Source organism: Hoplias malabaricus, chromosome 4, assembly GCF_029633855.1.
Source record: "Hoplias malabaricus isolate fHopMal1 chromosome 4, fHopMal1.hap1, whole genome shotgun sequence".
NCBI classification, from domain to species: domain Eukaryota; kingdom Metazoa; phylum Chordata; class Actinopteri; order Characiformes; family Erythrinidae; genus Hoplias; species Hoplias malabaricus.
The window spans coordinates 48903812-48927229 of NC_089803.1; the positions used below are offsets into that span (position 1 = coordinate 48903812).

The 23418-nt window shown below is 38.0% G+C and overlaps 1 protein-coding gene across 4 annotated transcripts in view; it reads right to left on the reverse strand.

Annotated features, from left to right (window-relative positions):
• upf2 (UPF2 regulator of nonsense mediated mRNA decay) overlaps positions 1 to 23418 on the reverse strand; it is a 44227-nt gene that overhangs the window by 18891 nt on the left and 1918 nt on the right. For 3 of the 4 annotated variants that reach the window (XM_066668453.1, XM_066668452.1, XM_066668455.1), the window contains exons 2-14: positions 20523 to 20870; positions 18556 to 19335; positions 18304 to 18464; positions 17805 to 17996; positions 17524 to 17685; positions 14975 to 15078; positions 14120 to 14205; positions 13680 to 13788; positions 2751 to 2864; positions 2555 to 2671; positions 1960 to 2145; positions 1322 to 1525; positions 907 to 1182 (exon numbers count right to left, since the gene is read on the reverse strand). In XM_066668453.1, coding sequence (XP_066524550.1) covers positions 907 to 1182; positions 1322 to 1525; positions 1960 to 2145; positions 2555 to 2671; positions 2751 to 2864; positions 13680 to 13788; positions 14120 to 14205; positions 14975 to 15078; positions 17524 to 17685; positions 17805 to 17996; positions 18304 to 18464; positions 18556 to 19335; positions 20523 to 20870 — 2839 coding nt within the window. The remainder of the gene's footprint in view (positions 1 to 906; positions 1183 to 1321; positions 1526 to 1959; positions 2146 to 2554; positions 2672 to 2750; positions 2865 to 13679; positions 13789 to 14119; positions 14206 to 14974; positions 15079 to 17523; positions 17686 to 17804; positions 17997 to 18303; positions 18465 to 18555; positions 19336 to 20522; positions 20871 to 23418) is intronic. The other variant, XM_066668454.1, reaches the window with a different exon arrangement.

Here is a 23418-nt window from a genome sequence, read left to right on the forward strand (position 1 = left end):
TATAATTTGTGCTGTAGTTAGAATGTTAGATCCTCTTTTGTAAGTCGCTTTGGATAAAAGCGTCTGCCAAATGCATAAATGTAAATATATTAATGGCAACAGTGCTTGGCAGTTGTGCACTTCTGTTCCAACATAGTCAAACAAAATAAATAAATAAATAAATGCCTGAGATAACAGAAAATTATTGTAGATGAAATGACATTATCATGAAGAGAACAAACAATATCGCACACTGCTGAAATTCTAAGGTGAAGTTAATTTGTGTATCAATCGGGGTTGGGTCATATAACAGTAATGCCGTAGACCATGGTATTTAAAAATATGAACAGTATCTCAAAATAATACTATACACACACACAATAATACTATATACCGTGTTAATATTTTGAGACGGTATGAAAAACGTGGATAACGTCCATCCCTAATATCAGTAACTTCCTTCAAAAAATTAACACCATTTAATGTATTGAAAAAATGATTTCTCAGGAAAATAAACTGAAAAACTTTCATAGACTGCTGCCAGGCAGACCAAAAAGCTAATTCTCTCATTTCTCTTTGAGAATATTTATGCTATCTTATTACCGCTACAGAAGAAAACCTGATATTAGGGTGGCTGTCTGTAGTAACTGGTAATTGGTAACACTGGTTAAAAATGAAATACTAATATTAAACACGCAAATTTACCAACTTCAAAGAGTGCATTTAAGCAAATGTGCTAATTCTTGGGAGTGAAGTTCTTTAATTGATAAAGAACGACTGTATCAAATCATGTTTTTTTTTAATGGCTCACTTCATTGCAAAATAAAAACGATTGAAAATGTTACATTACACAGAAAAGCTAAACATGACTGTACCAAAATTAATTTTAAGATGCAGTTTAATCATATTAATAAAGATAAAAATAACCTGGAAGTAGATCAGGAAGCAATCAAGCTTTCTCTTGCTGGAGCCACGGTCAAAATACTGCCCACAGGTGTCAAGCAGAGTGCAGACCAGGCGGATTCGGAATAGATGTTCAGGAGGGTCCAGTGGACTGGGTGAGCCATCAGGGTTCACACCAAATGAGATAAAGGAGAAAAGTGTGCGAAAAATTACAGCCGACTCCACCATGCGGTAGTTATACAGCTCCCCCAGAAACTTAGCACTACTGATACGGCGCTGGTTAAACTTTGGCTGGTTCACCTGAAAAGACAAGTACAAAAATGTATAAGTAAATGTTTATTGCAAATGCTACTTTCAAGAATAAATGATAACATTTTTAACAAAAACATTTAAATAAGAAAATTAAAGACTGATTGCATGTTTATGAAGGCACGTATACCTCCATGCCAAGACGGATGTCCTCCAGCACCCCATCCACTACATGTATGCCCACATCCTCCTGGTATGCAACTAGACCAGCCAACAAGTTAGCTACACAGTGGATGCTGTTGTACTTCACATTCCAGATATTAACCATAGAGCAAATCAGATAACTCTTCATGTCTGGATCCTGCCAAGGCAACTTGCGCATCTGTCTCAAAACCTAAATGTACACACACCAAGAGAACAATGTTTAAAAACACAAAACTGACATGAGGTTTGTGGGCCTCACTGTATTAGGGCAATGGTGTGAGAGAGAGAGAGCGAGAGAGACTGACTGTGTGTACGGAGTGCACAAAAGCAAAATAATTCTGAAGGCAACATTCAAATCAAGAGCAGAATATATATGTTGTGAATGCAAAATAACAGCAAATAGTAATAAGGTAACCAAGTATTTTTTAAAAGACTCCATTTGATATATTTTTTTTGTTTTGCATTCACAACATATATGTTGTACTCTTGATTCTAGGAATTTTGCTTGCAGATTTATTTCTGCTTTTGCAGAACTTCTGATACAAAATTCAATCCATATGAGCAAGCGAGCGACAAAAAGAAAGCAAGATAGAGAAATGACAAAGCAGACAAGAATACACTGACCTTCTCTGTAGTAACCTTGGACAGATCCTTATATAGCAGCTTGCGGATATACTCTTGCAGTGGAGGCCTCTTCTTCCGCACAGTTTTTTCCATAGGTGGTGGGTTGCAGTAGTAGTACGCATTCTCCACCATAGTCACATACCGAGCATCCAGATGCTGTGCCTGTTTTTTACGCATCATTTGCTCCTAAAATACACAAAGTGTCAGATCTAGATAACAAGCAACAAGTATTTTCAAAAGAGTTCAAAATTAACTTGATTAATGAAACTGGGTTAAGACAATCAGGTTAACCCAGTGGTTCACGGGGGGTGCGGCAAGGCAAATGAGCTACGCACGTTTGAACACTGCTTGCAAAAGATGGACAAGCATGTGAGAGCTAAATGTGAATAAGATGATGAGTTTTCTCAAGCCACAACTTCCAAAGGGAAAACAAGAAAATATGAGGCATATCTCAAAGCAAGCTCATACCAGTCACTGAAGAGTTGAGGATATCTCATTTTTGTAGAGAAAAAATTTGGGGGAGAATGGGAGGACTACACAGTACACTAGTAAAACAACAGTTTGCATGTTGCATGTGTAGATAAATATGAATCACCAAAAGAACACTGGTACGCAGGTGAGAGTCGGGTGACCTGAAGAGGAAGCGTCCACACGTCTCAAGCAGCGTGCAGGCCATTTCAATATGGTGATGAGAGAAATCGGACAACAGCATCTACAGAACAAACACACAGTTTTAACTAGAAGAATCATTAGCAAAATGCAGCTTTTTTTATATTGGGAGATTTCCTCACCTTCAGGCATTGCAGAGTATCTGTTTTGGAAAACATTTTGAACTTGGCCAACTCTCCAATAAACCTCACCGTCTTATTCTTGGTCTCAATGTTGATTTGGTCCTTTTTTCTTACCTAGGAGTTAAATGGAGACGATAATTAGGCTGAAAGAGACAAGTTTTTGTTTTCAGGTTTGTTTTCACTCTCAATAACATCTGCATAAAACTGATCACATTTGGGGTAAACAAACAAACAAACAAACAAACAAATAAATAAATAAATAACCAAACAACCTGGATAGGCCAGATTCAACTCTAGAAATCAGGTGACTGCCATCTTAATACATAAAAAAAAGTATCATTTTCTACTCATAACATCATAAAATCCTCAAGGGAGATTTTTAATAGTAGCAGGTTTACGCTTTTATGTTCCTGTACTCTAGTGAATATCTGCGCTCCTAACTTGGACGACATTAACTTTGCACACAAAATAATCTTTTACCTGACAAACTCATATCATCCAATTTTTGGTGGAGATTTAAATCATGTGCTAGACACAGTACTAGAACATTCAAACCACAAATTATTGACTACAACCAAGTTTGTCCAAATTTGGTCAACATATGTATACCAGATAGATTGTACGGGTGTTGGTGTTTTCTTTATCCAGACAAAAAGTCCTTTTCATTTTTCTCACTCTTACTCAATGATAGATTAATTTTTAGTAGATAATTTTTTTCTCCACTCCATTAAATGTACCATAGTGGAATCTGATAATCCTCCCCCGTCTCTGGATTTAATCATTTCCTCGACCTACAAGACATGGCCTCCTTGGAAATTGGACTCCACATTATTAGAAGATAATAGTGTGTGCGCCATGACTGGAATCACACTGGATAACTTTATACAGGAAAATAAATCTGATTCAATTTCACCCTCTATTTTATGGGAAACTTTGAAAGTCATAATTAGAGGGAAAATAATTACTTACTACACTATGCTTAAAAAAAAATACTACAACAAAATCAACTTACTGCAGATATTAATAAGCTTGATCAACATTATTCAATGAATCCCTCTCCAAACTTATACAAAGAACGGATCAAACTTCAGTCTCAGTACAACCTCTTATCTACAGATAGAGTATTGCACGGATATGTATATGAAAACCGAGATAAAGACAGCCATCTTTTAGCATGACAGCTGAAAGCTAGATCAGCTGCTCAACATATTTCGTGGGTCCGCAGCTCAAGTGAGGATCCAACAAAAATTAATGAAATCTTTAAAGAGTATTATATGAAACTTTACTCTTCAGAGTCCCCTCAAGACCATTCAGAAATTACTACATTTTTGGACGAATTGGAGATTCCCAAGTTAGATTCTGTTCTCCGAGCACATTTATAGGAAACAATATAAATAGAAGAAATCATAGGTTCCACTGATAAAATGCAAAGTAGTAAGGCAGCAGTACCTGATGGGTACTGAGTTTTTATTAAAAAAAACCTCAGTCATAAATTGACCCCTATTCTTCTTCAGAAGTATAATCATGCATTAGAATCAGGCTGTTTGCCAAAAACTTTAGCAGAAGCTTCTATTACGCTCCTTTTAAATCCTTTTAAAGATCCAGTAGAATGCAATACATACAGACCAATTTCTCTATTGAATCCAGATGTCAAGATTCTGGCTAAACTTATTGCTACTAGATTAGAGATGGTCACACTTAACTCAATATCTCCTGATCAGACTGGTTTATGCCAGGCCGTTGTTCATATTCAAATATCTGTAAACTTATTAATGTCACATCCTCTCTCATCATATCTTTTGATGCAGAGAAAGCATTCAACACAGTGGAGTGGACGTATATTTTCGAAGTCCTGAAATGTTTCCGATTTGGACTAACATTTATATTTTAGATTCAACTATTATATACCTCCCCTAATTTTCTGTATTCACTAATGGGGTAAATTCTGATTATTTTCCTCTCTCTAGATCTACTAGGCAAGGGTGACCCTGAGCCCGAGTTTATTTGCCTTGGCTATCGAACCATTTTTATTATCCATTTATATCCATTTATATATATATATATATATTATATTCTTTTGTAAGTCGCTTTGGATAAAAGCGTCTGCCAAATGCATAAATGTAAATGTAAATATCCATTTTTCTGAAAACAACTAATAACTTTCAAGGAATGTGTACTAGGGGAACAGATCATTGAGTATCTCTTGCTGATGACTTAATTTAATTTATATCAGATGCTTCATTTTGTATACTTCTAGTTGTAAAATGCTAATACAATTTCATAGACTCTCTGGGTCCAAAATTTTTTTTCTAAAAGTGTGTGCTTTCCTTTAAATAACACAGATAAAACTGACCCAAACTCTGTATTACCCTTTTGCACATCTTTAACAGGATTTAGATATTTTGGAGTAAATATTACCCGAATGTTTGTAGAACTTTACTTAAAAAACATACCCCTTCTAAATACACTCAAACAAGATCTTCAGAAATGGGACACTTTAGGTTTATCATTAGCAGGCTGTTTAAACTGTAGTAAAATGACTGTTTTACCTAGATTCGTGTATTTGTTTCAAAATATTCCTGTTCTTTTAATAAAAAGCTTCTTCCATTCTCCTGACAAACAGTTATTGTCATTTATCTGGGGTAGGAAGATCCCCAGAATTAATAAGAGCTATCTCCAACATCAGAGAAGCTTTTCTCTGCCCAATTTTATGTACTATGACTGGGCAGCTAACATTCAAAAGATAATATTATGGTACCAATGACCCAGTTGGTGTACTTCTGAAGCAGACTCGTGTTTCACTTCTCTCTTAGGTATATTGCTAATTATACCTAAAATAACTTTATCCATCTCAAATTACCCATGTCCAGTTGTTAGATCAACTATAAAAATATGGATCCAACATTTTGGCTTTGTTAGATTTTTTATTTTGGGCCCTATTTGTAACAACTACCGCATTTTTCGAACTATAAGGCGCACCGGATTATAAGGCGCATTATCAATAAGGGCCTGCTAAGGCGTCTAGGTTCATATATAAGGCGCACCAGATAAGGCGCAGCGCATTAAATAAAACAAAGCTCAGACCGCAAGTCAAATTTTATTTAACTCTTTCACTAAAACTCTCAACTTGTTCAGTTGTAACTGCAAATCAATAGATTTACTTTTTCAGTTCATTCCTCCACCACAAATCCATCAAACTCTTCATCTTCAGTATCAGAGTTTAATAGTTGGGCGATTTCGGCATCAAGCATGCTCGGGTCCCCCTCATCATTGCTGATGTTTAGCTCTTCAGTGATGATTCCAGACTTCCTGAAAGCTCGGATGACACACAGGGCTCCTGCGCACAGAGCTGTATGTATCACCGCGCTCTGTGAGGATCTTGACTACGGTGGCCGTAATGCTTAAGCCATTTGTGGGTGCACATATAAGGCGCATCGGACTAAGGCGCACTTTTGATTTCTGAGAAAATCATAAGATTATATGTGCGCCTTATAGTCCGAAAAATACAGTACTCTATTATTCCTGTAATCATGGATCAAAACTTTAGAATCGGACAAAAGGAAGGATATTTTGCGAAATTTGAAGGCCTTCATGTCAATGAAGTTTTTGCTTGCTTTTATGAACTTTCTGAGAAATTCCAGCTACCACCTTCAGCTTTTTCCCTCTGATTTCAAATCAGGAATTTCATACACAGACAGTACACTAATTTTCCAGTTTTACCACCCAAAAGTACTTGTGAAGAAATTTTTGAACTGCCAATGACAAATAAGAGTTTGATGTCAAGAACTTAAAACATGATTGGCACTGTTGATTGTGTACAGATGGAAGGAATATGAAATGCTTGGAATACAGAGGTAGAGGTAGAAATATCACACATAATACTGACTTTCTTCTTTCCTTAGTTTATTAATATTTACTGCACATTGTTGTCTTTTTCTTCTAAGTAATAAAGAATTCCATTATGTTTGAAGTAATCTTTACTTTTCAACATTTTTGCATGTGCCTAAAACATTTGCACATTATTGTATGTATGTATGTATGTGTTATGGATGCATAAATAAAAACTGTTTGTCAAAGACCGAAAATAGTTCATCATCAAGAGTCAGAGCTGGGGGATATGTCCAAAAATGCAAGGAAGGAAAAGTTCTGCACTTGGGAGTGTTTATTTATTAAGAGAAGCAGCCTTAACTATGACTTTGGATCAAATTCAAAATTTGCGAGTGGAAAAAATAATTTAGTTGGGGGAAGAAAGAAAAAAAAAAAAAAAAAAAAAAAACCATCACACAACAAAGAGTGCTCTCGCAAAAGGAAAAGTATTTCCTGGGAGGAATCTACATTTTGAATAAAGAAAACCCCACTTTGTTTGAGGACAGTCAAGAGAGTGCACTGCTTGTGTTCTAACGGGGAGTCACTATACCAGACAAAATACACCCCAAAACACTGAACAGGAGACTTTAACATGTTTAATATATGTATTTAATACACACACACACACACACACACGAGAACTTGAATTAAACATATCATATAGTCTCGCTTACATTCTCACGTCCATTAGGTTGCCTACGTTCATTTAGCATAGTGGCATGAGTATACGCACCTTATAGCATGAAGCTGGCTGTGTAACCGGAAATAGAAATGAAGCTTTATGAACTTCACTTTATGGAAAGTGCTTTATAGTGGACATCAGGATGTTGCGTAGAGATTATTATGGTCCTAACACGTAGTGTAGGACCATATTGTAATTGTTAGGATTTTTCTTCTTATTATGGTCCTAACACGTAGTGTACGACCATATTGTAATTGTTAGGATTTTTCTTATTAGGGGTTCGAGCACAAAGTGCTTGAAACCCTATTGTGTTTGTTCTGATTTTAATTAGGGGTCCAAGCACTGCAAGTGCTGGAGCCCTATTGTTTTTGGTCTTCTTCTTTTTCTCCGATTAAACGTGATGGGCAGCCCAAACCGTAGGTCCTACAGACTTGCCATTTGGTCAACTGGTAGTAAACCCTCCCGCTACTCAGGCGCAAAGAATCAGCCTGATGCTGGCGCTATAGCGACGCGTTCCGCGTCGCTCACTATATCTCCTACCCCGTGTGGCATAGAGACGAAATTCTTTTTTCCCCTGATTCCTCAGGTGAGACCCTACAAAAAAGCCTCAAGAACCCATAAGCTCCACCCACTTAGATTTTGAGCTAATTTGCATAATATGCAAAATCACACACATATTTGAGCGCAAACTAGTCCCTGGAAATATACCCAATATGGAATCAGCAGAATCCTAAGAAGGTCCACCTTTTGCTCTGCATACTTTCAATGCTCCCTTTCACCCTGTTCTTCAATGGTCAGGATGCACACAAAGCAGGTATGCTTAAAATGCATGACCTACAGTCTCTGCCTTTATTATCTATAATGTGGACCAAAATAGTAGGTGTGTGTAACACTGTGGGCAATGTGTGGACACAGGTTTTAAAGTCTCCAGCAGCACTGCTCCATCTGATCCACTCATAACAGCACAATACACACTGACATATCAACACTATGTTAGTGTCACTACAATGCTAAGAATGTATGAGCTACCTTCTCTGATTTTATATCTATAATGTGGACCAATAAAATAGGTGTATCTAATGGTGTGGACAGTGACTGGAAACAGGTGTTAAATTCTTCAGCAGTTCTGCTCTGTCTGATCCACTCATAAAAGAAATATACACACTGCCATATCATCACATTGTCATTGTTACTAGAGTGCTGAGAATGTATGAGCAACTGTCTCTGAATTCATATCTTTAAGTTGGACCAATAAAATGTGTATCTCAGTGTGGAAAGTGAGTTGACCAAGGTGTTAATTTCTCCATCAGCACTGTTGTGTCTTATGCACTCATTAGAACTTTACACACACTGCCATATCACCACAATGTCAGTGTCACTGCAACGCTGAGAATTATCCACCACTCAAATCATATCTGCTTTGTGGGGGTCCTGAACATTGGGTCTCAATCCTTGGTGAAATTCCAGATTGATTTTCTGTGCTCTGTGCTGGCTCTAAAACCCAAGCCACACGTTCCTGTCCGCAGACCAGAAATTTGGTACTCTGCATGGTGTCTTACAACTCTGCAATTGCAACTATTGTAAAAAATGCATAGTTTATCCACAATAGTCAGGTATGTGAAAATGGAGCTTTTCGAACTCCTCCCTGGAAATTTGTCTTAACAATAAACAACTGGTATTTTTGCAATCTATATAGACTGTAGGTCAATAATTATTTACAAAAGTTGGAACTTTTGACACGCTGTTGCGGCAGTAATTTAACAAATATGCATGGGCGGGGCTCCATGCACTCTTTGAGCTATAACTACAACAAAGTTCACCCAAATCAAACACAACTTGGTGCACATATGTATGTCATTACTCTGAAGTATTGTGCTAAAAATTGTGCAGAAAGGGGGCGCTACAATTAGATAACAACTAGTTGCATAGGTTATTAATTGATTACACCGCCACCTAGATATGCAGTACCAGCAAGATGAGATAGATATATTTTGAAGACCATGGGACAGGAGCTTGAGCATTTTCATAACTTATGGCTAAACCATTTTTGAGTTACAGCTCTTTGTTATGCGATGTTTCGAAGGCAAGCTGCACATCTCTATTTAAGCAGAGGCTGCAATCACACAGTAATGAAAGTTCCACATTTTTTTGATAATTATTACAGCTCAGGTTCTTACAATTCTCTTGATACCACATATGTCTATGTTGGGTTTTGATCCAAGGACTAGTTCTTGATCAAGTATATGTCGGCTACATCTCATGTATGCCTGCAGACTCTGTTTTGAAGATACCCCCTCAGCCCCTCCCTCTCCTCCTCACAGACTATCACCTTTTCCCCTCCCCTCCCCCCTGCCAGTCAGAGAAGGCCAGAGAACACAGACACAGAAATGCAGATCTACAGCAATAAACACTAAATTATGACCCCCTTCTTATTTCTACATTCAGTGTCCATGTTATCAGCTCCACTGTCCACAGGAGCACTTTGTAGCTTTAAAATTACAAAGAGGGGTCCACCTCTTCCTGTGCATACTTTCATTGCTCCTTTTCACATGTTCTTCAATGGTCAGGACACACACAGCAGGTATGCTGAAAATATATGAGCTACTGTCTCTGCCTTTATTTCTATGATGTGGACCAACAGAGTAGGTGTGTGTAACACTGTGGACAGTGAGTGGACAAAGGTTTTAAAATCTCCAGCAGCACGGCTCTGTCTGATTCACTCATAAGAGCGCTACAGACACAGACATATAATCACAATGCCAGTGTCAGTAGAGTTCTGAGAATGTATGAGCTACAGTCTCTGCCTTTATATCAAATAAGTTTGAACAATAAAATATGTGTATCTACAGGTGTGGACAGTGAGTGGAAAGAGGTGTTAAAATCACCAAGCGGCACTGCTGTGTCTTATTCACTCATAAGAGCGCTACACACGCTGAGCTATCACCAAAATGGCAGTGTCACTGCAGTTCTCAGAATAATCTACTACTTAAATCATCTCTGCTTTGTGGGGCTCCTGAACATTGGGTCAGAATCCAGGGTGAAATTCCAGAGTGAGTTCTGTGCTCTCTGCTGTCTCTGTACCCCAAGCCCAATCCTCATCTGTCTGCAGACCAGAAATTCACCCATTCATTCACTACCACTCCCTCTTAAATTCCTGCTCTGCTGAGATACCAAAACCAAGGATCATATTTTAAAGCACTACAAAATCTATCTTAAAGTGTGGCTCCTGTATCAGGAAATGTCATATGCTACCTTCTTGCTCTGCAAAGACTGCTCGCTTTCATCCTGCTCTTCAATGGTCTGGACACGCATACAGCAGATATGACTCAGTTGTGGGAGTTTTAAATCCTTCAGCATCACTGCTGGACAGAGAATAGTCCACAACCAAACATAGCCAGCTCATGCTACACCTCCAAGGAGATGCCAGGACAGCATGGAACACCTTACAAACACTACTCAAACTTCCCCAAAAAGCCCCTACTATCTCAGGACAGCTCATATGCTAGCGCATTGTTCTACCAGCGAATACCAGTTTGGACCCCGGGAATTGTCGCTTGCGGCTATATTTATTCTTTTTCTCGGCTAAAACACAATGTGGAGCAGAAACCGTAAGGCCTAGAAACACCATACTTGGCAGACTGATAGGGATCCCGTTAAAAGACTCAGCCAATAAAAAATAGACTCATTGGCCTAATGGTGGCGCTATAGCACAGCAAAACGTGTTTAGGTCTATATCTCTTAAACCGTGAGGTGTAGAGATGAATTTTTTTCACTGATTCCTTGGCTTCAGACAAACTATTTAGCAATTTGGACCATTTAGTTCCGCCTACTTAGATTTCGAGCTAATTTGCATAATTTGCTAAACTTACTTTTGCAAACTAGTCTGTGGATTTTTGTCCAATTCTCTTGAGCATGGTGCCAAATAGTTCGTAAGAGTCTGCAGGTTAATAATTATCAAGAAAATGTTAGAATTCTGATTCAAGAGGCCGCCATATGCAAATGAATCCTCTTCGGCATTTCGTCTGTTTTACTTAAAAATTCATAACAATTGTTTACTTCACTCAAATGTGTTCAAATTGCAAATTCCACTTCCTGACATGTTTCTGAGGCATGTCAAACGAGGTGGCAATATTCCTATAGGGGGCACTGTAAATACTACAAGTTTATATCTCAGCATCCGTAAGACAGATCGGACCGTCCTTTGGCATGCTGCTTCTATGGGCAAAGCTATAAGAGGAAAATAAAGGACAATGCGATTCGGGCAAAATTGTGATCGTAATCGGCCAATCAGTTTTGAGCAGCTGTTTGACTACCTTAACAAGGTCCAATCATCATGAGACTTGACTGGTATGTTCCTGGGGGCACTTCCTAAGTGCATAAAAAGTTCCATAACGATAGCCACTAGGGGGCGCTATATCAAGAAAAATTGATATATCTAAGCAAAAATTAAGTGTATCGACATGCAGTATGCTGCTTTGTATAATCTGCAGTGGGCCTAACAAATTTGTAATAAAATGCATAATTTTATCTCAATAGCCAGTTGTTCAAAATTTAGCTTTTTTGAACTAGTCCGTGGAATTTGGCTCTATTCCATAACAATTGACTTTGTTGAAATCTGCAGAGTCTGTAGGTAAATAATTATCCAAAAAATTTCAACATTTGGACAAACTGTTGAAACAATAAATCAATTAGTCGAAGCGTGCTGAGTTTTTACATTATTTCAGCTGTAACTCAAACAAATGAAGCCCAATCAAGACCAAACTTTAAATACATATGTAGAGTCTTACCCTGAAGGAGCATGTATAATATGACACAAATCCATCAAAAGAGAGAGCTACAATTAGACAATTAAATGTTATGTGCAGTTTCTGTGTTCATGCTGGATTTCTGTAATTGGGAGGGGCCTGTAAGCCACAGTGATGAAAGTTCCACATTTTATTATTAATTATTAAAGTTCAGGTCCTTAGGATTCCTCTGATACCACACATGTCCATAAAAGTTAAATATCCACAGAGCAGTAGCTGATTAAAAAGTCTGCATGTGCTTTTGTAACAGTTCATCTCCACTATGGGACAGTAGTAAATTGTTTCACCAGCAGGTGGCACTCTAAGACCAAATATTGCTTTGTTCACCTACGTTCATGAGATCTTATTTCTCTGTACAGGTCAAAGGTCATAACACATAAACAAAAATATTTATCATAATATTAAAAACGGTGCTCACCAGTCATATCATGTCCTTTGCTAAACTAAAACACATGGTTCATTAGGACTTTTGAAGCCTCACTGGCCAAAACTGCTTATGGTCTCTCTGTGCTGATGTTCCTTACACCAACATTAAGGCCTCATTGTACAGACCCTTGCTTTAATGGACAGCTCATGGACACGTGACATGCAGTTAGTGAGTGATGTACTTAATCGGGTTCCATGTTGTTGTTGATATTTACTATACACAATGTCTGTTATTGGTCACTGTGGTTTCAGCATCTCTTTGAAAGACTTAACAAGGCCCATAAAGAAATTTTTACAGGGTGTCTATGGGGTACTTCCAAGTACATGAGACATTTTATATAATGATAGCTGCTAGTTGAAGATAATACAATATCTTAGGACACATGGGCCATTTAGGCCAAACAAGGCAAAAATGAATCCAAGGCCTCATTGACCTCTCAGACTGGCCAAAGGTCCCAATTAGGCCCATTTGTGTTAGGACCATCTCATTGCCGCTTGTGGCTATATTTATAATGTAATTTTTCTTATTTCCTATTCTGCATCATACCCAAATCCTGCATAATTTTTTTTAATTATAGAGGAAATTTAAATTCCTAAAACAGATTTAGCAAGCACCAGTGTCCACCACAGAGGACATCAAAAAAAAGTATACCGTTAGGCAAATTAACATACCTGCATTTTGAATTAGCCTTTGGGGACCCATGTACCCCACAGTGGACAAAAATGAATTGCCAAGTCTTATGAGGGATATATTTAAAATAATATTAATAAAAATACATTTCTAATAATAAAATAATATTTTATCCATTATAAAATAATAGACATTTCTTGTATATAGTTTGGCATCAAAGTGGGGAGCCATGACCCATCTTTGTTTGCAAAGACTGAGCCTTATTTTGGAATGTTAAAAACAATATAACTTAAATATTCTATTAAATCGTATTTCAACTATAAAAAAAATTGTGTGTGATACAGGCATCAAAGTAATATAATTATTATAGGTCACACAAAACATTGGAAATCTTTTCTTAGTATTTTGTTAGTTAAATAAATATTACAAAAAAAAAAAAAAAAAAAAAAAAAAAAAAAAAAGATGCATGAACAATTGCTTCTAGTATCTGTATAAGAGGCAAAGAGGAAAGTACATACATGGAATCTAAAGTCTCCTTTCAGCATGGAGCATAGATCCTCTGCCACATCAGACATGCAGGGGTTCAGAGTAGCCACCAGACGTGAGTAAAATGGTAACAGATCCAGCCTGATGCCATGACAAGAAAACATTATATTAATTTCAGGACAAAAATAAACATGCTATTTAATTAATTATTTAAAAAAAAACAAAAAAACAAGAAAGAATCAACAATTTTATCCATAAAGGACTAGTGTGGATATAGATTGTAACTAAGCAAGAGCAAACAACATAATGTATCAGCAGCTTGAAAATCAGCTAATTTAACATAGAATCAGGGGTGCTTCTTAACTATGTGTGGATAACCCTTGTGCTGGGTGACAAATTGAGAAAAAGTGCCATTTATTGTCTACATAAATTGATGTTCTTTCCACATGCTCAGGAAAAAAAGTTAACAAACCTTTGCCTGGGAACTGTGAAGAGGGCACGCACAAGCTTCCTGCGGTTGGACTTGGTGTTCATATTCATACAGAAGTCCATTGCTGCCTGGAGGAAATCAAATTTGTTGTACTATTAAAATGAGCAATATTTAATTACTTTGCAAAATCATAAAATGACCTGGGTGTATAATCAGATGCTAATTTAAAGCACTGGCATCTCTGAAAGCAGTGCTACAGTCAGAATGTTCTTTTGTGAGAAGAAACGTTCCAGAGCAGATTTGTGTTTTGGCCTGTCATCCGGCCCTCTGCCCAATCCCCAGACCCGTTTCTACATTCCAGGTTGCCAGGTATGAAACACAGTAACAAGCAAACACATTGTGTTGCAGTCATGGAAACAAGCAAGCTAAAAGAGATAATGTCAGTTTGTAATTAACCTAAAATGCCTCTGCATCTTTCTACAAAGCTCCATGACCAGAGACGGAGTAAGTAAATAAAATATAATAAAATGATGTATTTGAAATTAAGGGCTAAGAGTTTACATCCATCCATTATCTGCAATCGCTTATCCAGTTCAAGGTCATGGTGGGTCCAGAGCTTACCTGGAATCATTGGGCGCAAAGCAGTAATACACCCTGGAGGGGGCGCCAGTCCATCAGGGCTAAGAGTTTTCACCAGCGTTAACCAATTTATTTTCTCCGTGGTATAAAATTTAAAAGCACTTTGGAAAAGTTTATATTTGCATTTGAGGACCAACTTGGGGACACCCACCAGCCCACATTCACGCCTAGTAATTAAACAAGGTGTGATACAAAACCAGGCAGGGCTGAACAAATGTGTTTATGAATGCTGAAGGCAAGATATTTGTTTTTATTTACCTTATCAATCAGGTCTCTGTTGACACAGTTGGGGAGCTGTTGGATGAAGGCGTCAACGATAAGTTTAAGATGAGATCCAGTGCTGGCTTCCTCATCCTCTTGTTCTACACACACACACATTACCATGTTTAAAATGACTAGTGTTGCATGTTACAAAACACTGGGATGCAAGCAACAATGCAAACTCAATTCCAATGTTTTTTACTCCAAAAGATGTGCACAGCACAATGTTTTTAAACTGGATTTTTAACTTCAATGTTAAAGCATGAATGTGCTACCAAATCCTAGACTCTAAGCAAGCATATATGTATGTGTGTTTATATATATATATCAGAGGCGACTGCTCTAAGACTGCAAGGGAAGCTCAGCTTCCCCTAAAATGTCAAAAAAAATAAGTGATCAAATATATACTGTTGTGTGTACGTCATTGAATATATATGCACTACAAAGCGCTCAACTTTTGTTCAGAATCAGCTTCTTATCACTGGTAAAGTTGTGGCTTTCCTCTCAATCATTCCCGCAGCTTCACAGTGATTTAGCGAAGCAGCAAAGTGCAGCAAAACGAGACGAGTCATTGGATAAATGCTGGGGTTTGTCCCGCCCATTGGATGCTCAGCCTCTCTGGGGGTCTATGGGGCAGTGGGCTGGCCTCGGCTGGCCTGGACGCTCAGCTTCTGCATAATGATTGGATGATCTTTCTCAGGCTGAATCCCTTTTTGATTGACAGCGAAATGAGCAAATCAGCGATCCTTTGGTGTAAAGATCCGTGGGAGCATTAAATTTTCATTCTGTTCTGAGTTGAACCGGAGACTTTCTTTATCCTCTTAGCTGCATTTTCTTTGTTAAAAACGACTAGCGACAAATCGAGCTTCTATTTCTGGTGGGGTTTTTTTTGTAGCTGCTTGTGTTTGGAGACTGACTTCTATCACTCTTTCTGACTTCTATCGCAGTTTCTGTCCAGCGGGTGCTGCTGAGCCCATCCACAGTCACAAAGCACTCACAGGCGGACACACTTCACATGGGCCAAGGTTGTTTAAGCAGCCTAGCTCTGCTGGCCATTGAGAGGACACTAGTCAAGTCCCTGGAAAAGACGCCTTGTTGGTACGACAGGGTCATAGATAATTTTCTTGAAAAGGAACGGAGGGTAGAATTTATGTATAAATAAACCGACACATTTTATGATGTAGGCCGAATCTGAGCTTCCCCTCCTTGAAAGACCAGCATCCGCCACTAATATATATATATATATATATATATATATATATATATATATATATATATATATATATATATATATATATATATATTCTCTCTCCAACACACTCACACACACACACACAGGTTCATCTTAATAAATTAGAATATAATCATATCATGAGGTCATTTATTTAATTAATTCAATTCAAAAAGTGAAACTCAGATGCATTACAAGCATAATATACTTATTATAATACTTAACAGTAGGCCAACATTTTTGTATTAAAACCTTTTTTTTAATTAGTCTTATAATTATAACCATACAAAAATTAAGATGTAATAATCCTATGCCAACCCATTAGTTTTTCATATAGGGCCCACTCCACTCTCTTCCTACCAGCAGCCACATAATTTCTATTGTTCCAATCCTACAGCTACACCTTAAAGTTGCTGTGGCCGTTTATGACCCGATCAGCAACCAGCTACCCTTAACATCTACGGTTACTCATTGAGCCCATCACATGAGTACTCAAACCAACCACAGCATCACCAGCTCTTCACAGGGGTCATCAGGTAGGCACCTCCCCTCGTCAGTGGAGGTGTTGTGGGCTTAATTCAACGAAACAGAATGCTCAATAGTGAAGCCTGGCATCCCTGCCCCCATACATGCTAACTTTACAGTCCTACCTTATCCTTAAGCATCAACAACCGAAAATCCACACTGGCCTCCCTGGTGACTAAGGCTGTACCTAGCCCAGTCAATGCATGCTTAGTGCCACGAGTTCCATGTGATTTTTGCGTGCTACATCACCAACCACCACAATAGCACTTCTACAGTACATTTCCTCAACTAGTCTGTGTTCTCCTTATACACAACCACTGAACAGACCTTTCAGCTGTTTCTGATAACTTCTTCACAGCTGCCTTTAGTTTCCGGCCCCTGATGCCGAACTGCACAAGCAGTTAATATTATATTCTAATTTTCTGAGATAATGACTTTTGGGTTTTTATTAGCTGTAAGCCATAATCACATTACAACATTAAAAATAAATGTTTTAAACAGATCACGCTCTAAAGAACTATACGAGTCTTGACTTTTTGAATTAAATTACTGAAATCATCTTTTTGATGATATTCTAATTTACTGAGATGCACTTGTATGTTCATTCTTTCAGTATATACACACTCCTACTTAGCATTTCTATTCATTCTCACTTCTCCCTGACTCTCCCTTTAAAGTCTGAGCTCTCTCTGACCCTACCCATATTCCTGAAAAACATTTACATATTGTTGATATCTCTGATATGGAGCAGTCTTTATATATCATTCTATGGTTGTTTATATGCTTGTACCTTGCTCATCCAGGAGCTTTTTGGCCAGTTCTTCACTCTCAGCCTCATCAGCAGCTTCCAGTTCCAGAGGATCATCAGTGATAGTGATATCCAGTGCCTCCAGCTCCAGCTCCAGTTCCTCGGTGCTGCTTGCATCTTTTCCTTCACACCCCTCCTTACATTCTGCAAAGGGAAGAAATCCTATTCAAATTTTCACATTTTTCTTTTGGCAGTGCTAAACTGAAGGGGAATTTACCTCAAGTCTGAGAGTGAGAGTAACTTCACAGGATGCAGTTCTATACCTTTATTTTCTTCCCTGTCTTTGCTCTGGCCAGTCTTTTCATTGTCCTTGAACAGAATGGCAGGCACAAAGGCCTTCAGGTCCACTAAGTTTTCATAAAAGTTTCGTGCATCTTCATCCTCCCAGATTCCACCCTCAAGCTCATAGTCCCCAGGCTTCCCAGGAGTAAAAATGTCAATGCCTGGGCCATGCTCTGGAAAACAGACACACCATAGTCATTATGCTTTGCTTCACATAAGTGTTCTGAAAAATCAAATATATCAAATCAAATATTTTAACATAATATATTTTATATTAACTACGAATCATTTACAGACAATAGAACTGATGTTTGTCTGTATGTAGATTTCGCAAATATATGAACAGCAAGGAGGTTACAAATTTTTCAAAATAATTCATTTATTTTTATATAAAATGCTACATAGTTAGAATGATCTCTTATAACAAATAACTTAAATAATTGCTTGTATTAATTAATAAAAGCATATATGTCTTTGTACCTTCCTGTACAGTCTTATCCTGAGGCAGCTCAGGCATGTTCTCATCCAGTAAATCAGCCAGAGACTGAGTGTTAGCCAGCAGTTTCTGATAACAGGTGGCAAACTCCTCATACTGTTTATGTCTGTCTTCACTCAGCTCACCTTTAGAATGCAGGATACGCCTGAGAGGGAAATTAAAATATTTAAGAAAAAAAAATGCAGTAACTGAGGCTTTATTAAGCAAAAACTACATTACATCCATGATTTACTGACCTGTTTTGCCTTTCAATGTTCTGTAGCTCTCTATGATCTTTCTTTAGATGTTTGGTAAGAGAAGTGAAATATTCTCTAAGCAAGTTCTGAAAGGGCTGCTGCTTCTCCATATTTATAATCTCGCTAGGAGGGAATGTCAAGTTAAACTTCTCTGCTGCACTCTTCACTCTACGAGGTACTAAGCCAGCAATGTCATCTCCACAATGCTTGCAGAAGCTTATCACCACTGAAACATGAGTGTGAGTCTCACGATCTGCACTGATGATGTTCTTAAGCTGCTCATATATGAGGGAGAGACCTTCCTTGTCAGTAAAGAGACCCACTATGGTCAGCTCAGCGATGAAGCGCAAGTCTGTACGCAGTTTGCTCACATTTGGAGCTTTCTCTTCCTTACGAGCCTCAAAGTGTCTCTTCCAGGCGGCCAGCAGGAGTGGAGCAAAGTCTGCATAGCGCTGGTGAAACAGAGAACACAAGTGCACAGCACAGCCCACATCTGAAATCTTCAGCTTGGCCTCCACCAAAGAGCTTACAGCCTCGCCAATGTACTTGCTGAGGTTGAGGGAAGCAAAGTCATGTGAAAGGGAGTCACGCTGCTGTTCTGTGAGTGTGCGGAGTTTCTTGACAAAGGCAGTATTTTTCTTGAGGCTAGAGTCCAGACGACTGAAGAAAGCTTCCTCGGGACGGCTTTCCTGTGCATGCTGGTTCTTCCCACGCAGCTCCAAGCGGCTTTGATGTCTTTCCCATGCCTCTTGGTGTATTTGCTGAGCTTCCTCTTTCTCCCTACCATCATAAACAAAGAAAAGCTGTCAACTGTGACAACAGTCCCTAGTGAAAACACCAAAAATAGTTCTAATTACATTGACTTACAAAGGGTACTTGGCATAGCTACATATATTTGTAGTCATCATTCTAAATTTGACAAAACATGTTTACTTTATCCTTGATATATAGATCATAAGAGAAAGTTTCATCATTCAAAAGACATCATAACTCGTGGGGATGTCCCAATCCCATCTCAAAGATTGGTATCAGGGCAGATCAATCAGGGCAGTTTTTAACTGATTGGTATCCTTTGTTTTACGTCAACAGTCACTTGGTGTCAACGGATAGCAGGACCTGGCTAAAATATGCAGTGTGGAAATATTTTAAATTGGAGAACGAAACCAGACCAACAGCCACATGTAATATTTGCAATGTGAGCATTTCACAAAGTGGTAGTAACAGAGCTGCATTCCATACTATGAATTTGACGCTTCAGCCATACTGAGACTGAACCACTCTGCTGCATGACCACTTTAGTGGTCCCAGATAAAAAAGACAGGAACGTCCAATACATGTACCATTCGAATGATATGATAAAGTCTATTTTACTTCATAATGAATCAAATATAAATCACCAGGATTAATCCTTAGATATTACAACCGATAACTTGGGGCATGTGCACTGATGCCTGTAAATACACAATAATGTCTGCTGTGTGGACATTTATAGTCGCTTCTGCAGAGAACAGTTTTAGGGTTTAAATTTCTCTGTGATGAAAATTAATGTAAAACACCAGCGACCCTCAGCGCATGCCCACAAAAATGCACACACACAAAAAATCCAAAAAAATTCCAATAATCGAGCCGATAACAATAACTAAAAATAAAATTTACATACTGGCCACTGATATATTGTGCATTACTAGTCTGTTTTAAAAACTTTGATGACTTGATGCAGGCAGTTCTTAATGCACTGCAGAACTATTCAGTTTTCAAGAATATACATTGGATTAATTTTATTAGCTGTAATGTACTTGAAGTGTGCAAAAACTTGATCAGGATAGTCCTAATAATAAGCCTTGTTATATTGAGTTGGCTTCAATGCAGTACACATAAAAATACAACTCCAATGTGCACAAAGTAAATTCACAATGTCAACATGGAAGACAGTTTCAGTGGCTGACCAAAAATCTCAGAACTCTTACTTCAACTGAGCTGCCTCCTCCTCCTTTTGTCGTTTAGCTTCCTCCTCCAGAAGCTTCTTTTCTTGTTCTTCCTGATGTCTTCTTTCTTCTTCCTCCTTTCTCTTCTGCTCTTCCTCAGCTCGCTGTTTTTCTTCTTCTTTTTTCTTGCGCTCCTTCTCTTCCTTCTTTCTCTTCTCCTCCTCTACTTTTCTCTTTTTGTCATCTGCAGACTTGCTGCCATCTTTCTTGCTTTCATCTTTGCCCTTTTCTCGGGAGGAAGTGTGCCTTCTCTCCTTCTCCTTGTTGCTGAAGGAACCTGTTTCCTTCTCATCCATGTTTGATGACTTTTTGCGTTCAGCAGGCATTCTGCTATCATACAAATTGTATCAGACATTTATATACATTTACAAGTCAGATATAGACCACAATTAATTAGAAAAGTGAGATCATTATCTAACCATACCTGGTTACATACCTTTTTAATGGTTTAAAAGTTATGAAGGGATAACAATACTAGAGTATAATTACAAAAATCTATAAATCTGCAATATTACCTAAAATGTCACAATAACTACAAGAATTTTATTAACAATAAAGTACACACTTTTTTTTAAATAGCTAGTGTTTCCACTGGTGTAACTAGCTTGAATGATTCATCAAGTTTAATCATATTCACATAATAAGCATCATGATGAATCCACACAGATAACCATCAACACCTAGTTGTTGGTAAATGGCATGAAGGTGTCAAGCGATGCGTTTAAGATGAGATCCAGTGCTGGCTTCCAGGTACTGGCATCACAGTGGTAAAACTCAGCCTACAGAGTTATAACATAATCAAATATTTCCATGAATTCTAACTCTAACTCTGAACTCTAACAGATAATTTCACTCCTTTATTCCTAGCAACACTATGGCTGTTTATGCTACAAGGTACAGAATTATGTTAATGATACAATTTTCATTTGTGTTTTAAACATTATATGCACAAAAAATACCATAAAAGGTTTGTGTACCCCCGCTCATCCAACATTTCTCAAATTAAACTCCCTATTAATTCATTTATCTTACTTTGCAGCAATAGCATCTTCTAGTGATGGGCAATATGAGTGCAAATCAATGTCACGATTAACTGTAAATTTTACCACAATTATGATTAATGAATGATTATTTTATTTCTGTATTTTTGACACTCAGTTCAGTGACAAGGCGTGTACTGTAAATTTGCTCCAATATTAAAGCTGGGATATGTCTTCTAATGTTGCTGGGAGGTTGTTCCATGAGCACAATTTATATTTGGTGTGTAATTGTGATTTGGTCGCTGAAAAAGTTTTTTTTTTTTCTCAGTGTATACATCTGACTTCTTTTTGTTCAGAGGCATCTTAATTATAGTCAAAACACAGCACGTCCAAACCGCAAGCGCTGTGTGTTTTTTTTTTTTGTTTGTTTTTGTTTTGGTACGAGCTGCTTGAGTCGCTTAGTCTACCTATGTGTTTAGGTTGCTTCCATGTGGCAGAATCACGTGACTACAGCTTGGTAGCGTGGTTTTAAAGGGACAGTACATGAACACAGTTTCATGAACACAGAGACATAACAGATTAAAAATAATCAATATAATCAAGTTCTGAATGTCAATCTCGATTAATTGCCCAGCCATACCAGCTTCTAAAGTTGGAAATGTTTAATAGATTGTTATGATGATTTGCATTTAGCTACAAGAAAGAGAGGTCAAGTTTTAATGTTGGATGATCAGTTGTGGTTCACAAACACCAATTAACTTCTTCCCAAAGAGCCTAACTGATGCTATTTCACTCCAGAGACCACAGCACCCCAGCTTCACAAGCTGGAGAGGCTTTATACCAAGCTGAAGGCACTAATTATAGAGGAAGATAAAGTTAACATGTTATTATGATATAATTTATGTACTTGATTATGTGTTGACTTTCTGTGGTTGTTTTGTATTGTCTATTGTCTAAACTGAGACGTTGGTGCTGTTGTCTCACTGCTTCACGCAATCACTCAGGTTTGTTGACGGTGGAGCGGAGGGATGCCAGTGTTTCAGGATGCTCCTGTGTCTGTGTCCATCTGGTTGTCTCCTTTTAGTTAAAGCTGTCATAGTCAGATATGCCACACTCTGGAAATGTTCACATTCTCTGATTTATATAGACCCAAACAGAACAAAACTAACTCCATCCCTCTACCCTTTTCCAGACACTGATGGATGACTGATTGTTGAGCTCCTGCTCCACGCTTCAGACCAGCTGCCCATGCTCCAGCCACCACCAACTGCCTTGGAGCTGCCCACCCAACATTGAAGTTTTCATGGACTCCTAACTAATATTACCAGTAGACTGAGCAGAGGAAGATAGGTCCCAACACTTGTGAGCCTTGGTTCTTCCCAAGGTTTCTTCTTCCTCTGCTCAGAAGGATTTTTTCCTTGCCACTGTTAACCCTGGCTTGCTCTCCTGGGGGATTTTTTTACATTCTTTATATTTTTACATTTCATGATAAAACTTTATCTTTACTGGAATTCTGTGAAGCTGCTTTGTGACAACATCAGTAAATCTGTTTTGATTTGTATTTGTTTTGACTGTCATGTCTATTAATTTATTATTATTTATCATTATTGTTGTATTCATTTTGAAAACCGAAATGAACACTAAATACTTAGTTTATCTAAATTTATGTTGTAAATTTGCAAAATGTAGCTGTGAAAAATTGTGTCCAGAGGACCTATTTTCCTTGAACAAGTACACTTTTTGAGACCTAAAAAATGCATGTTCAAGTGTTCAGACAGTTGAGAACTGAATTGGGACACGCTCACGCCACTTCAGTGCTGTAGGCCCACCATGGTGAGCAACTCAGTGTTTTACTGAAGCCTCAAACAGAAATGTGTTGAACGTTGTTGAAGTAATAT